This window comes from Orycteropus afer, unplaced genomic scaffold (genome assembly GCF_000298275.1).
Source record: "Orycteropus afer afer isolate SDZICR_OR568_19922 unplaced genomic scaffold, OryAfe1.0 scaffold00006, whole genome shotgun sequence".
NCBI lineage: Eukaryota > Metazoa > Chordata > Mammalia > Tubulidentata > Orycteropodidae > Orycteropus > Orycteropus afer.
Window position 1 is genome coordinate 1,314,370 of NW_006921593.1, and position 17,085 is coordinate 1,331,454.

The window sequence follows — 17,085 nt, forward strand, 5'->3', positions numbered from 1 at the left end:
TAAAGAGAATATCCAAAAGGACAAGGACATAGAGCCAGCAACGTGGAGGCCACCAAGAAAGGGCCACTTGGTCAGGCTGCTGCCCGTCTCACCATCTGGCCTCATGTGACCTAGAGCCCCTAAGTGACCTTCAGGAGGGCCCTGTAATATGCAGGTTACAGTTCACCACGGTGGCTTTACACGACGAGGGTCACCACAAACATGACTGCAGGTAACCACAGAACAGATCCTGAGTTATAGCAGGTCAGCGGCCTGGGCAGAGACAGAGCCCCCCAAGCCCTGGGCCCCTGTGCCTGTGAGCCCCGTTTTGCACACCATGGTCCCTTGAAGATACATGAGCTGAGCTAAAAGGAGGATGAGCTGATCCATGGCTGCCAGAAGGCAGGGCAGGGTGGGGCACTGCACTCGCTACCTGGGTGGCCCTGGCTGGCCGGACACCTGACTGGGCGGCCTCACTTTCCTCCTCTCTTCCCTTCGCAGTGTTTCAGCTCCTTAAAACAACACAGGTTCACTTCCCCTCTCCTCCCTGAGAGCCTCACACAGAAGGAACAGCCACAGCCAAAGAAAGATTACAGTGGTGACGTGGACTTGGTAGAGCAGTTCACAGAGGCCAGTGACGATAGAGCCCTTCTCTTGCCACCTTTGTGCTTGGCGGCAGAGAGAGGCAGCTTGCCACACTTTGGGACCATCCAACAGTGGGGCGTTTCCCCGGCCCCAGGTGCCATGGCATCAAGTACACCTCTGGCACTGAGGCCCGAGAAGGCACGATTTCCTCTCTCGCTTCCGGGGCACAACTTTTTCATTCCCTTTGAGCTTCACAGACGCACTGTCACCGCCAGTGTCATGTCTGCAGCAAACTTTAAAATCATTCTCCGAAGCCTGGGGTGTGATTCCGTGTGGCACGATTAACGTGCTGGGCAAGAAACTTTGCAGCCAACTGCTGTTGAACAGTTATTCTAGAGACATTATCAAATTAAGCCACTGCCAGGGAACTTGTTCAAGTTGTCAGTTACTTGGTTCCTGGAGAGCAGGAAATTGTAGCATTAGCACTTATTAGCATGGCTGTCATTGGAGGTATCAGGAGCAAATAACGGCTCTGTCTTGCTCTCCACAGTATCCTGAAATCCATGGAGTTTGCACCATCCGAGGGCGCTGGGACACAGGTACACCGTCACACTTTGCTCTTAGCCTTGGCACACCCCCACGGCCAGTCACCATCCGCCCCCACCCCACAGGGCCCTCACAACCTTTGTCGGCAACCCCACAGTCTCAATCTTTCTGTGCACTCTCTCTGGAGAATGACCCACAGACGATGAGGAAGTCTCCAGGGATGTTAAACTAAGTTGAAGGGAATTGTCCTGAATTCAACAAAGGCAAAAGGGGACCCAAATAAATTCTTGCCTTGTGAACTGGTAACTCCGTTCAGATGAGCTCGGGATGTCCTGTAATGGGGGCAGGCGCCAGGAGTATGGGTGAAAAGCAGGCTTGGGCTCCATTCAAGACCAGCCTAAAAGGGACTGGCTGCGGTGATCGGCTGCCTCACGTGGCAAGGGAGCAGGGGACAGGGTGACAGTAGTGTGGGGTCCTGTGGTAGCCAATGAACAGTGAAGAAATCGAGCCGACACCTGCTGCTCCTGATGGAAGTCTGGGAGGCAGCAATGTCTTTGCTTGAATGTGGACACAGAATGGAGAATAATTAATTGTCTAGAAGCTACGTGAGTTCTAGAAGAAGAAGGAGACACTTTAACTAAAATTAATTCCTTTTAAAAGGAACTTTGATTTTTTTTCCCACGTGTATGTTAGGGGAGATCAGCTTCTCTAACAGGCGTCAGAGCCAGAGGGAGAGTGGGTGGAGAGCCGGGGTCCTGGGGCTGGGCCCTGGGGATGGGGTGGCCGGCCCAGCGTGAGCCCTGCTCTGCCCCCTCTAGGACGCGTCCAAGCCCCTGGAGGTGCTGCTGCTGGAGAAGAACCGCTCGCTGCAGTCTGAGAACGCCGCGCTGCGCATCTCCAACAGCGACCTGAGCGGTAGGTTGACGAGGCCGCGCATGTGGTGCTGGGCTCACTTTGCAGGGTCGAGGAAGAGGCAGGTGAGCCGCGCGCTGGGCAGCTGCATGGCGGGAGCCTCACCGGCCGTGCGACCCTCACTAATGCGCCTCGGTGCGTCCCTCCGCTCGCTGCTCCTCCGCCCGCCCCACACCCTGGGTCGCCGGAGTCGGGGAGCCTCGGGTGAGCCTCAGTGCGTCCGAAGGGGCAGGTTGCAGAAGTGTCGTGGGACACCCGAGAGGGACCCCCGAGGATGGGGGCTTTCTGGTCTCTCTAGTCATGTGTGCTGCGAGTTGGCGGGGGCAGAGGCGAACGCAGCCCCTCTCCTGGTGTCTCTGAGGGCGGCTTCAGTGTCTCCCCCACCCTTCCCGGCACGGGGGAGCTTTCCTTCCTTGTTGGGTTTCCGTGGGGATGCATCCCCACCCTTAGGCTTTCTCTGCTCGTCCCGAAATGGTGGCGTCACTGACTGTGCTTCTGGTTTTGGCAGCTGGTAAACCGTTTAAAGGTGTCTCGGGCTTTGATGCGATTTCACTCTTAAAATGCGCGTGCCTTCGATCGAGTGGACTTGTCACAGTGCATTCGCCTCAGAGCAAGTGGTGTGAGAGAATCCGTTGGTTCCAAAATGTCAGTGTTTGCTGCTCCTCAGGGGGCCCTCTGGTAGTAGCTGGAATGCTAGGGGCCCGGCGAGGCCTGCGACCTGTCAACTCTGCACCGTGTGTGTCACCGGCTCCTTGCCACTTGTAGGAGTTTGAACCGATGTCAAGGGGATTCTCCAGGCTGCAACGTACAAGAAAGGCGCAAACATGAAATGCATGTCGCTTGTTTTGGGGGGCCTCGTTTGGCTGATTAAAAATTCAATTGAAAAACAAACCAACACACCTCATTGGCCCTTGTAAAATCTGCATTTTTTTTCCCTTTTGTGGGGCAAACTTTGCATCTTGGTCTTGGTTTTTTTCCCTTTTGAATCCCCCATAATGCATTATGTTTGCCCTTCCTTGTAGGGTCAGCCAGGAGAAAAGGGAAAGACCAGCCTGAGAGTCGGCGTCCTGGACCTTTGCCGGCCTCCCCTCCTTCTCAGTTGCCCCGCAACACGGGGGAGCAGGCTTCCAATACTAACGGTACACACCAGTTCTCACCAGCGGGGTTAAGTCAAGACTTTTTCAGCTCATCCCTGGCAAGCCCCAGCCTACCCCTGGCTTCTACAGGAAAATTTGCACTAAACTCTCTCCTCCAGCGACAGCTAATGCAGTCCTTCTACTCCAAGGCCATGCAGGACGCAGGAAGCACAAGCATGATTTTTCCAACAGGTCCATACAGCACAAACTCCATATCTTCCCAAAGTCCGTTACAACAAAGCCCAGACGTAAACGGCATGGCCCCGTCTCCCAGCCAGTCCGAAAGTGCTGGGAGCGCGTCTGAGGGCGAGGAGATAGACACGGCCGAGATTGCACGGCAGGTGAAAGAGCAGTTGATCAAGCACAATATCGGACAGCGCATTTTTGGACATTACGTCTTGGGACTGTCTCAAGGGTCCGTGAGCGAGATTCTGGCGCGGCCCAAGCCATGGAATAAACTGACCGTGCGCGGCAAGGAGCCCTTTCACAAGATGAAGCAGTTCCTCTCCGACGAGCAGAACATCTTGGCTCTCCGGAGCATCCAAGGCAGACAAAGAGGTGAGCGACTCCCGCGGGCCGGCACACGCGTGAGCCCATCGCCAGGTTGGCGTGTGTGTGTGTCTGTCTGTCCGTCCGTCTGTGCGTGCCCTGAAGCATTTCCACATCACGTCCAGGGTGCTTTTCAGTGCTGTCACCTGCAGAGCTCGGGGGTCAGCAGGCACGAGGTGAAGCTGAGAGGTTTGGGAGATCTGGCTTTTCCGTGTCACTCAGCAGCTGGCCCCTGTAAACTCAGGGAGCGAGCACTGGGTTGGAGGGAATTGTATTATTGTCAGCATCACAGTAGGTTTAGTGTCCAGTGGTTAGAGTGGCCCTCAGTGCTGGCCTCACATTGGAGGAGCCCTTGGGAACCACCCAGCCCCATAGCAACAACATCCACCAGAACCATCCCCTCCCAGACCTGGTCTCTGTGGGCAGACCGTAGCCAACAGCGCCTCCCTTCTTCTCCCCAGCCCACAGAGGAGAGCGTGTCCTGTGGTCAGCTGGGTCATAGCGTCTCCTTTCTGTCACAGATTTGTTCAACGTTACGAACAAATACGCCGGCCTTAAGCAAAATCCGTGACAGTGGCGTTAGAAAACCGTTCCCACCGGCCCCCCGATCAAAAGATGAAAAGCCTGTACATCCGTAATTTAAAGACATCCTTCCCTCTTGAGGGAGCTCTGGTGGCATAGCACCTAAGGCATTGACTGCTAACCAGAAGGCTGGCGGTTCAAACCCACCAGCCACTCCTTGGAAGGAAGGTTGGGCAATCTACTTCCGTAGTGATAACTGCCTCAGAAACCCAAGGAGGGGTCGCTATGAGTCGGGTCCGACTTGACGGCAGTGAGGTTTTTTTTTTTTTTTTTTTCTCTCTTAAGAATAGGGGCTCATCTGTTCATTCACAGGGGTAGAGAGAGAGGAGTTACAGGCTTGATTAAAACCTCCTGAAGTTAAGACTCAAACGTGGATAACAGGGCAGCGTTTGGAGCAGCATCTGCTTGCACAAAGAACACGGTGCTTTGTGGGGTGACGTTAACTGACCTTGAGCAGCTCTAGGTGACTGACGTGGGGCTTGGTGCTGGGGGCTGGGGGCTGATCTGCTTGCAGGCACCCCCCCTCCCCCCAGCCCTCTTTGCATCGACGTCATAGGTCGCTTCCTAGGTTGCTCTGATCTCTAGCAGTAGAGCCACGGCCTCTGCTGCCCAGTCAGTCAGTGAGGGAAGGGCCTCTCAGAAGTTTCCAGAACCTCCCAAGTTGCCCAGGAAGCCCTAAGCCCAGGAGCCCTGGCACCCTTCATTTAGTGACAGGTGGCTCAGATTTCATGTCACAGCCCATATCGTCAACACCACCGTTCCCCTGATTGTTTTGTTCTTACCACACTTGTTTTTCAACAGAGAATCCAGGCCAGAGCCTGAACAGACTATTTCAGGAAGTACCGAAACGAAGAAATGGGTCTGAAGGTATGTTGCAGGCAGGTGTTTTCCTTTGCAGTCAGTAACCTAGGAAGCAGCATGTCCTTAGCTGTGTATTTTTGCTTAAAACTGTGCAGTGTGATTCTGGCCTGGAACCTGATGGAAAAACAGAGCTAGTAAGTATAAAACAAAGCACGGGCTTAGGTACTCCCGGCCCCCTTCCCCCAGAGCTGCCAGTCCCGGGTTTTCGGGCACACACTGGAGGGGAGAAGGGGGCAGCATCACTGAGAATCAGCCCCTCAAGTCTGATGCACCCCGACCCTTACGATTCAAATTACACCCTCCTGCTTCCTCAGAAGCAAGTGAGAGAGTAACTATCGTTGCCCCGAGAAAAATGAGGTGACTTGGTTACACCAGATTCTGCTGCTTCCTGTATTTTCAAGTCTGAAATTTACTGAAGTCCTCCAGAGTAGACAGATTCCAAATGTAACCAGTTTCCCATGGACCCTGGCGAGCCAATCCCCACTGCTCTCTTTGGAGCTGCGTCTTAATGGGCTAAGTCCCGGCGGTGTACTTGTTTTCAGATGGTTTCACGTGGCCGTTCCTATTTAGTAAGGCAGTGAAAAATACAAACGTCTGGGCTGCGTCCAGGAATCACTGGGGCCAGCCCCTGGGCTGCAGTGGCTTAGTGTGTCTGTACACGCAGCTACTGTGCAGAGCGTCCCGTGTGACTGAAAAGACGAACCCTTGTCCTTCAGGCATTTCTGCAGGCTTTTCTCCTTGTTCCCAAATTTCAAAAAAGAGAGAGAGACAGTGTGATGACAGCTCAGGACATTCTCAGTGAAAGCATTTGCCTCTTTCTCTTATCGATGTTCACAGTCAGCCTCAACCTTTTTCTCTCCTATCCCACTTTCCCTGTTTGGGACGCCAGCCTCAAACAAATATTCAGAGTCTGAATATAGGCCCAAGCCAGAGGAGTTGGTGTAGTTTTTAAATGACTCATGAAAAAGCCTTACCTTTTGATTTCTCATCTTTTCTTTGTACGGGATGAAATGATGCGTTCTCCCTGATACTAACCCATGGGTGGGGTCCAGCTCAGGTCACGGGAGAGCTCACACTGGGAGACTAGTGTTGACTGTAAGGTAGATGAAGCAGGAAGCCTGTCCTGCAGTGTCACGGTCCCAGCCAGCAAAGGTCACTGGGAGGCCACGCCCACCTCCTTGCCGTCACTAGCCTCCCCGTGGGCTCTCTGTCACAATCTGTCTTCGTGCAGCACTGCATTTTATTCAAGGTGCGGGTTTGATGTCAATGGTGCGCCTTCTCCCTGCAGGTAACATCACCACCCGGATCCGAGCCTCGGAGACTGGCTCTGACGAAGCAATCAAGTCCATCCTGGAGCAAGCCAAGAGGGAGCTGCAGGTGCAGAAAACCGGTACGGCCCCCCCGCCACCTCAGTGGCTGCCGGCAGCCAGGCTGCATTGAAGCGATGGCCAGGTTCTGGTCGGCAGTAATTAACTTAAAAAAGAGAAATGATAAGTATAGGTTTCCAAGCATTTAGGAGATTCCAAAGGGGAGCAGAGCTGTTTAATGTCTACCTCACTGAGAGTTAACATTCTTACCACGATGTCCTCCGTAGCATTGACTCAGGAATGCACCCCTGGCCCGGAACCTGCCTTTCAGCCGCTAAATGTATTTTAGCCACTTAAAGACTTAAAGTATCAAGCAGGTTGTATCAAGTTTCCATTTCAAATTCAATACAGGCTTGTTACTTGGATAATATCTACCGTAGGTAGGAATTAAAATGAGCATCTTGATCAAATGCAGCAGGAAAAGAAGGGGCAAAGGCTAAGCTGTGAACATCGGCTCTAGTGGAATGAATGGTGCTAGGACGGTCCTGTGCAGTCTGAATGGCACCCACGTGGCCCATCTCAGCGCGGAGTCCCCGAGAGCTATGTTTTCTGACCAGTTGCCTGCTGTCAGGTTGACTCCGACTCCTGACCACCCCGTGTGTCAGAATAGAAATGTGCTCCCAGCATTGCCTGCGGCTGACTTTTCAGCCGTAGGTCCCCAGGCCTTTCTTCCAGGGCGCCTCTGGGCAGACTTGAACCCCTCACCTTTCGGTTAGTGGTCGAGTGCATTGACTGGAGTGTTCACACCATCCAGAGAGTGCTCCGGTTGGTCTTTGGTTATTTGGAGAGGCAGGCGTCGTACGGCAGAGTCAGCTCAGACTTGCTGCTGATGGGGAACTGAGTGTCTGGGCTTTTTTCCTGGGGCTGAGCACAGGCCCTGCCCCGGGCCTGTGACGCTCCTGGTCTGCCGACTCCCCTTCCCTGTGCACCTGGCCGCAGGGCTCCTGCCTGGCCTGCCACGGCAGCCGAGCACAAGCGGCCACCTGGTCACTCGCTCCTCTCAGCCAGGCACCCCCAGCACGGGCCTGTTTGGCAGGTGGGCTTGGTGCTCACTCTGAAGGTCCAGCCTGAGCCAGGCTTTCCCACCTCCTTTTCCTTGCCCAGACTCAATCCTTGCAACAACCCTAGAAGACGGGTCTGCTATCCTAGTGTGCCTAATTCTCCAACACAGGCTCAGAGTTTGAATAATTTGCCTAAACTCATCAAAGAGATTTAAACTCAGATCTCCCAGCCCTTGCACCAGTGGAGGGGGACCCTCTGTTGCCTTCTGCTTCCTTCCAGAAACCCCAATAGTGAGAAATCCTCTTTTGGGGGCTCAGAAGCCTGGCAATGCCCAGAGCTTGCTCTGTGAGGCCAGGGTTAAGGTTTAAGGCAGCCTTTCCCGAGTGACCAGATAGCCAGGACTGCTGGCTGGGCAGAGAAGACACCTCAACTTACAGTGAAGGCCTGCCCCAAGATCTGCTCCCTGTCTGCCTGATTCTGCCTTGAGCCTTAGTTTCTTCATCCGCAAAATGGCTCTGGTGCTGTCTGCATAGGGGTTCTAGTGGCGCAGTGGTTGAGGCATTCAGCTGCTAAGCAAAACGGCTGGCGGTTCGTACCTACCAGCATCTTTCTCCGTGGGACAAAGATGCAATAGTCTGCTTCCGTAAAGACTGACAGCCTTGAAAGCCCCAAGGGGCAGTTCTGCTCTGTCCTGTGGGGTCAGTGTGAGTCGGCCTTGTCTCGTCTCGATGGCAGCGGGTTTAGGCTACAGCCTGCATCATAAGGATGCTGTGGGAACCGTGGGGGTGAGGAGGGAAGGCCCTGAGGCAAGAATAGAGTATACAAAAGGCATTAAAGGTTCTTACTTAAGGCACATTTAAATCAGATGAAGAGCCAGTGTGCATGACTCCTCCCCCAGACACAAAGGCATGTAATTTGGGAACACGGCACAAAGGTGAGAAGGTCATGGGCTCCCAAAATGTCGTAGCTGGAGCGCCTGCAGGGATGTCCCTCCGGTGGTTCTCCCCGGGGCCGCCCAGCACATTCGCCCGGGAGCTGGTTAAAACCACAGATGCTGGTCCAGCCCGTGGCTCCCGCTGAGTCAGACCCTCCAGGGCTGGACCTGGCCATGTGCCTCGGAACCGGCTCAGCGAGTGACCTCGAGCCACCAGCCCCTGATCCAGTCTGTTAGCATTCCGATTCACAGGTGGGAGTGCGGGGGCCCACCGCTGCTCGCGACTTCCCCAGGGTCGCAGAGTCCCAGGGCCCCTGGGCCGGGGTGTCCCAGTCAACCTCATTTGAATCCTCTTCCCCCTCCCCTGGGAAAGGTTCCCTGTTTCTGACCAGCCACATGGTCCACTCACACCAGGACCCCTCCTTCGTCACGCACACGTGCCCATCTCTCATTGCGGTCACCAGCGGAAGTTCTGTTCTAGCTTCTGACAGAAGCGCTGGAATTTTCAGATACAGTGCGTCAGAATCCAAAGTTTAAAAGTTAGGAAAAGGCAGTTCAAGGTGACATGTCACTAAGCATGTCCACACTTCCCCCTTTTATCCTGATGGTAAATCCTGCCGCTTGGCTGTGTAGTAAGGACATCAGGTCACAGAGCAGGAGTTAGTTCTCTGTTATTACTGCTCAGACGATCCGCAAGTGGTTCCTTGATGGGGGACTGGGGGGTGAAAAGAGAAAGCAGCGTGTTCTCAAAATAATCCACAAGCTGTGGAAGGTGGGCTCAGACGGAAGGTGGGGGAGAAAGTGTGTGCCCAGCCGAGGGCGGGCCGGCACCGCCACCTCACCACTGTGTTTACCTCACGCAGCTGAGCCGGCCCAGCTGTCTTCCGCATCCAGCAGCGGGAACTCCGACGACGCCATCCGCTCCATCCTGCAGCAAGCCCGCCGGGAAATGGAGGCCCAGCAGGCCGCCCTCAACCCTGCCTTAAAGCAAGAGCCACTGTCCCAGACAGACATCACCATCCTGACCCCCAAGTTACTGTCCACCTCCCCCATGTCATCGGCATCCAGCTACTCGCCCATCGCCATCTCCCTGAAGAAACCCTCGTCAGTTCCCGATTCCAGCGTCTCTGCCCTGCCCACCCCCTCAGCCATCAAAAAGGAGCCCCAGGATGCCCCCGGACCGGACCTACCGGGAGTGGCTGAGGCTGCCCAAGGGGTCCTGAGACACGTGAAAAACGAGTTAGGTCGCAGCGGTGTCTGGAAGGACCACTGGTGGAGCGCGATCCAGGCAGACAGGAAGAACACGGTTTCCTCGGAAGAAATAAAGGTGGAAGACTCCAGCAGCGGGAAAGAAAAAGCCAGCAGCAGCCAGGCGCGGGCCGAGCGCGGCCAGCTGCAGGGACCCTCCTCGTCTGAGTACTGGAAGGAATGGCCCAACGCCGAGTCACCCTACTCCCAGAGCTCGGAGCTGAGCCTGACCGGAGCCAGCCGCAGCGAGACACCCCAGAACAGCCCTCTGCCTTCCTCCCCAATCGTGCCCATGTCGAAGCCATCCAAACCCTCGGTCCCTCCCCTCACGCCCGAGCAGTATGAGATTTACATGTACCAGGAAGTGGACACCATAGAGCTCACCCGGCAGGTCAAAGAGAAGCTGGCCAAGAACGGCATTTGTCAGAGGATCTTCGGGGAGAAGGTAAGGGGGCCTGGGTGGGGCTCGGGTTTCCCCATCTCTTTTCGTTGCTTGGAACTGAGTGTCTACGTTAGAGCGTGTGGCCATCACTGTTTTTAATGAACCAAGCAGCCCTCCAGGACCTGCACTCCCCACCCAGCCAAAAAGCTGATGGTGAGACCGTCTAGTTGCCAGGTGATGTTGATAGAGTGCTCGCTGCAGGCCAGGCTCTGGGCCCAGCAGTCCCTCCTGTGCTATCCTAGAAACCCCCCGTTACACCGTGAGGGTCCAGATGAGGAAACGGAGGCTCGGGGAAGTTAAATGCTTGCCCCCAGCTGTGGGTGAAGGAGTCTCAGGACCAGAGACACTGTGCGGGCTGTTTTGGGCCCAAAAGGCACACAGTGTGACCACACCGAGATGGCCAGTGTGCACGTAACCAGGAGGCATGGACAGCAGGGGCTACGGAAAGCAGCGAGGTACCTTTCTGGTATCATTCGGAAGGCGCCTGAGTATTGCCCAGTGGAGAAGTGAAGCAGCCTGCCCGGGACACACAGGCTGGGCTTTGCAGAGCTGGCCACGCTGTTCCCCGGTTGCCTTGTCTTTCACCGGCTTATAAAAGGAACCGGTCTGTGGATGAGCTTCCAGACCCTCTCTGTTCTTGGCATGTTGCTGGGGAGGACCTGCCATGCCTGTCAAACGTAAAATAATGCACAGGCACTGTTTTCCATCATGTAATGAGTCGCTAAGCAGGAGAAGGGCCCGTTCTGCTAAACGCCATCTTCTGAGGGGCACGTGGCCGCAGTGGCCTGGTCCTGCCTTCAGTTCAGTGAGCAGCAAATCCTTGCAATGCCTGATTGTGAACTCTTTGTCCTGATTTTGCAAAAAGGTGATGGGGTGAAGAGAGATGAGGATGAGACGTTCAGTCCCCTTGGAATGTCTTGGTTAGCATTGTAAAAATACCGTTGGGGAACATTTAAATAGACGTTAGCACTCAAGCCTTAAATTTAGCAGAGACTTCATAGTGCTGAACTTGTTTGGTCCGTGAGTGCGGTTTATTCTGGAACTTGAGAACTCTCCAAGAGAGTGAGCCAGGCTGCGTCTGTGTCCTGGTGGGGGTGGCTGGGCCTGTGCACACGGATGGCCGATGGGAAGGCAGGGGGCCTCACACACACACACGTGCGGCCTGTCCAGGCTCTGCAGCTGCCGTTTACGTCTGGGCTGGCTCCCTCTGGCCACCAGCCCACCTCTGGGCCCCCGCCGTCGAGCAGGGTGGGGTCAGAGGGTAACCTTGGCTCAGTGCCAGGCTGGCCCAGCTCGGCGCAGCGACTGCTGCCCATGTACCAGTGCGGCCACTGCTCCTGCCTGGAGGGACCCTTGGCCCCACACTGCAGCCTCTCCTGGCACCCCCAGGCAGAGAGCAAGATGGTTCCACATGCTTCTTCCTCAAGTTGTCAGGGCCACAGTCCCTCCCTTCCTTCCCAGTCTGCCTGTTACCAGGAGCTGAGAGCTGTGGCCATGCTGGCCTGGGCTGTGCCCACACTCACCTGAAATGCTCCAGTGCTAGGGTACAGCATCTTCCTTAGAAGCATATCCCCGCCCCAGGCCACTGAGCTCCGCCAGCATGTCCTGAGCTCAGTCAGCCCCGGAAGTGGTCCCTAGGTGGTGTTACTGTCTCTGCTCTGCCCTGACTCAGTGGCTTTGCATCACACACACATACACACACACACACACACACACGTTTTGCCGCATCACACTGAAAGCTTTGCACTAATGGCTGCATGTCTTTGGTTGCCACTCAAGGTGCTGGGCCTGTCCCAGGGCAGTGTCAGCGACATGTTGTCCAGGCCGAAGCCATGGAGCAAACTGACCCAGAAAGGCCGTGAACCCTTCATCCGGATGCAGCTCTGGCTGAACGGCGAGCTGGGCCAAGGTGTCCTGCCAGTCCAAGGGCAGCAGCAAGGGCCAGGTAACTGTAGCCCTGTCCTGGGCTGGGCTGGAAGCAGGAGAAGGAGCAGAGGATCATGGGAGGAGGCGGCCAACCACATTCTCAGTGAGGGTCAGGGCACCGCAGCCCCATCCGGGACGACTGCAGGCGGGGAGGCAGCGGCATCCTTTCAGGGCGGCAGCCAGCCACACACTCAGCTGTCGGCTGATGCTAGGAGACAGAGAGTGGCCCCTCTTCCTCCACCACCTGTTGCCATGGAACTGACTAGTTTTTAGGGGAAGATTGTGCCTAGCTAATTGTATAAGCAGCAGAAAATGAGTTCCCGATCAAGAAAATGCTGTTTATACATAAATGTGGGTGAAAATGAAGCAGCTGAGGCAGAGGGTTGAGAAGGGAAAACCAGCCAAAGGCCTGGAGGTGACGGGTACGTGGGAGAGGCCTCCGCTGCCCACAGCCCAGGGGTCCTGCACGGACCCCCAGCCCCATCCCGCCCCCCGTCAGGACTGGGGCCCGCCCCTTGGGCCTCTGTGGCGGACGTGGTCCCTGTGCTTTAGGAGCTTGAGGTCCCGGGGCTTTGTTTCCTCATGTAACTGTGACCTTTCTCTCACACAGTCATCCAGTCTGTGATGTCACTACAGGACCCCCTCCTGCAGGGCAGTGTGAGCTCAGGTAACTGACTGCTTCCCGTCGGCTTTGGGGGCACCCTCCATGCCCTTCCCTGGTCCCTCTCTTTCGGGTCTGTAGGGCAATCCCTGCTTGGGACTTAGCGAACTGAAAACAGTGTGTCCTGTTAACAGACTGGATTCCTGCTGCCCCTGGTGGACAGTGAGTGACTAGGCAGCTGAGGGATGAGACTCACGCAGTCGGCTTACTTGCTGCTCTGTTTTTTGGCTCCAGGTGTAAAGCCTTGTGTACAGGGCTGTTGGGGTGGGGTTCCAAGTCAGGGACAGTGACTCCTGGTCTGCTGGGGGGGATGGGCTATTAGCATATACATCGCCCCCACAGTGGGTTCACCAGGGGGAGTGAGGACCTCCTGGGAGTAGCTTTGGGTGTAATTGGAAGATGGGGCTGGCTCACCAGCTGGAAGAGAGGGACCACTGTGGGCATCGCGGCTGGGTGGGTGCTGGAGGGCTGAGTGTGGGCGGAGACGGTCAGGCCACGGCCCCTTGGCCTTCAAGAGCCCTGCAGGTCTGTGAGGCCTTCAAGTGTCATGCCTGCTCCTGCCGTGAGGACTGCTCGCTTGGTGCCTGACACACTCTGCCACTGATGGCCTGTGTCCCTTTGCTCTGGGGCCCCCTCCCACATCCTTTGTGCAACCGCTTCAGCTGACCTTGTCTCACCCAGGTTGGAGCCACAGCCAGTATCATGAGCTGTTTCTCTTTCTTCCTTTCTTTTTCTTCTAAATATGTTGATTAGTCTCCATGTCCCATTGACGCATTGAAACCACAAACAAAGCTAAGGAGGGTGCGTGAAGCCCACCAGCTTGCTGGAAGTTTACGAGGGGAAACGTGCAATGCAGGAACGCCGGGCAGCAGTGGCTGCTACTGCTTCAGAGTCCCGGGTCCCGGCACAGAGGCACTCAGGGGCATTTTGGTGGCAGTCAGGTTCCAGTGGACATTGTCTGTGTGTTACATGCTCTTACCGGTTTTGACCAAAAAGGGGACTTATGTTACCCAAGCCTTCCGTGCTCTTGGCTGGAAATCTACATGGAGTGGTGGTGTGTCTAGAGAAGGCCCAGGTGTGATACTTTTTCACTTCGTTTCTGGGTGGGCCGGTTTCATCGTACGGCAGCCCTCGGGTTGTGAAAGCCCGGCTGACAGATGACCCCTGCTTGCCCTTTACACAAGGCTTGGAACCTACTGAGACTGGGTCTGTCTTGGCCAGTGAAGTGAAACAGGAATAGAGCTGCATGTTTACATTGTGGGTGTTTTTGTCGTGGTAACCCGAACGGGGAAAATGACAAGTCAAAGCCTGGCAAATGAGAGACTCAAAGGGGGCATGGTGAGCCCTATCAGGAGCTGGTTGGGGGAGCCTGGGCCGTTGGCAGGACTCGGAGAGTCCCACACGTCCTGGACTGGAGCGCAGCCATCTTTGAGCAGGGCAGTGCTATTTCGGCTCAAAATCCAGGCTGTGTTTATATAGATTCGCCCTCACTGTGAAATGACTGAACCAGCCCCTCCTTGCAACAAAATCCCCATCACCATTGCCAGCATCTTCCCTTACGGCACGTGCAGCTTTCACATCATTGAAGAGAAGGGACACTTCCTCTTTTGCGCTACAGTAAAGGCTAAGTGAGGACCGTACACACCTGTTCCAACTGACCTGCAGGTTCTTAGACACACTTCGGAGCAGATCTCATTTGTAACTTGGGGACTGCCTCTACTGGAGAGCTTACCCAGCAATGGCTTGTATTCAAAATACATTAGGGAAAATAATGGACGTACTTGTTGGTGCTGGAGTTTTGCAGACATTTGCATGGAAAATTAGACTTGCCTCCTGCTCCATCGGAAAGTTGGACCCTCTTAAACTCTCTGGAAGTATTTGCTGTGCCATTCAAGGCAGGACTGAGCTTGGCAGAAGGTGACTAAATTTTTTCAGATCAAAACCCCTTCATCCTAATTAAAACAGGAAGTTGGGCACAATCCCAGGTCCATTATAACTAATGCCAAAACTCCCTCCAGGTCCAAACAAATCCCTGCAGAAAAGGTTTCTTGCTTTTTATTATAGCAGGTAAACACTGCTGTGCTGGAACGTTCTTACAAGGGTCACATTTACAACCTAGGAAAACAGCCTGGGCGCCTAAAACCAAAAACCGGATAAGCTGCCATCAGGTCAGTGCTGACTCATGGCACGCCTAAGAGGAGTATTGAAAAAAAAGAAAAAAAAACTCATTGCCGTTGAGTCGATTCCAACTCATAGCGACCCCCATTGGGTTTCCAAGGCGGTAAATCTTTACGGAGATAGATTGCCCCATCTTCCTTCTGTGGAGCAGCTGGTGGATTTGAACTGCCAACCTTCTGGTTAGCAGTCAAATGCCTTAAGCGCTGTGCAACCAGAGCTCCTTAAGAGGAATATATAATAATATTTGTTAAAAAGTAATTGAAAGTTCCTGAGGAGTCTGCAGGTTGAGGGCAGGAAGAAGGAGAAGGCTGTGGGCCCCTAGACCAGACTGAGCACAGTGTAACTTCCCAGTGGTTTAGGGAAGAGGTCAGACAGGCTCTCCCTCTGTTTCCCCGGTGAGAGGGGAAATTGATTACAGGTTGTCTACCCAATGCTTCCCGGCAACAGGGACGCCACCCATAGAAACAGTAACTATGATGACCGTGGAGAAAAATGGAAAGGTATTTCAAGACTGTAGGAAAATAAAACATGTGTATCACACAGGTAGCTAAGCAGGACTGTTTCTTGTGGGGGTCAGGAAGAGAGAGGGGCTTGTCGGAGTGAAAGGGAGGTAGTCGCATTGTGGAGAGGGTGGGTGTTTCCTGCTCTAAGATTCCTTCACTATAGCTGTCTTTCAAGAGTGTTTCTGAAAATAAAGGTAGCTCTCATCTCAGAGAATTGAACAGGGAAGAATGGAATCACCCGACGGTGGTCAGTGTTGTGCGTCACTGGGACCCTGACTGCTGGAGGCGCTAGAATGTCTTTCTTGAGGTGCTAAAACAAACCATTGTCTCTGGGGAAGTGGTTAGTACTGCTCCCCCTGCAGGCAGGGGACTGAAGCGCGGGTCCTCGGGTTTTCTCAGGATTCTGAGTGCCTGCTCTCACCATGGCTACAGTGGAATTCCCCCAGAGACCCCTAGACTCAGAGAGATGTGCTGTCTGTCTGCAGCGATGAGTCCACCGGGTCTGGGCCCAAGGCAGCTCAGCGGGATAGAGCCAGGCGGCTGCAGGAAGGTAATTCCAACCATGGGTTGGTTTGTGCCACAGGGAGGAAGGCCCCCTTCCTGAGCGTCAGTGAGAAGTTCTCAGTGAATGCCTGAGAACCCAGCCCCAAGCCAACCTGACGGGCGGTCGGACATTCTCTGAGCAGTAGCCTCGCCCTCTGTTGCCACCCCACCAGTCACAGCCCTTCAGCAAGAGCGACAACCTCAGGGCTGAAACTGTGTTGGCCTAATGAGATGGCACTGTGCTTGGTTACCATGGCGATAAGGTGCCGTGTAAGTGAGTGGCCTCACTCATCCAGACAGCACACTGCTCACGCAGGAATCCGTTTTCCTCCCTGAAGAATTCCTGTTGGCCTCCTTCTGCCCGGCTCCATTGCCCCTCAACGTCTCCATTTCCCTTAATGATTTATGTCAAACTTGCTGATCAGCACTGTGATCAAACCCACCCACTGCCACTGAGTCAGGTCCAACTCTTGGCGACCCTATATGACAGAGTAGAAGTCCCCCCTCATTCCCAAGGCTGTAGACCTTTGTAGAAGCTGACTGCCACGTCTTCTTCCCTGCACGGAGCCTGGTGGGTTTGGATCATCTGCCTTTCCCTTGACAGCTGAGCCCTTAACCACTGTGCAGCTAGGGCCCTTGTTCTACGATGAGAAGAGATGAAGTTTCCATTGCGTCGGGCTGTATTCCCTTGTGGTGGGTGTCACCATTTCTGAATGGTCCTCTGGGAAACTGAGCACCAGCGCGATGGCCTTTGGTGTTAAGGAGAGTTGATGCCGTTTCGGCCACCAGTGTCATTGATGACCTGTGACTTTTCCCCGGGAGCCGTGGCAGCCTAGACGAAGAGTAAAGTGGACTAAGGGTCCGTGCCAACCTCGAGCAACTTCCTTAACACCGTGTTTTGAAAGGCCAGAACTTGAGGTCACGGGTACCTGGGTATTCCCTCACTGTCTGGTTTTCTGTACAACGACTAGCGGGCTTCTCCGTGCTGCCTTCTCTCAGAGTTCCTGGTGTGTCACGGGTTGGGGGGCCGTGTTCTCGTCAGCGTTGTCTTTGATCTAATATGGAAAGCTTCATTCGAAGGCACAGTCGCACGGGATCCTTGGGGACCGAGTCTCTGGGTCTCCTTTTGTT

General features: G+C 54.7%; 1 protein-coding gene across 1 annotated transcript in view; it reads left to right on the plus strand.

Annotated features, from left to right (window-relative positions):
- The window catches only part of CUX1 (cut like homeobox 1), a 473,579-nt gene that overhangs the window by 379,223 nt on the left and 77,271 nt on the right, over positions 1–17,085 (plus strand). Inside the window, exons 13-14 of the mRNA XM_007940080.1 lie at positions 1,115–1,163; positions 1,929–2,025. Coding sequence (XP_007938271.1) covers positions 1,115–1,163; positions 1,929–2,025 — 146 coding nt within the window. The remainder of the gene's footprint in view (positions 1–1,114; positions 1,164–1,928; positions 2,026–17,085) is intronic.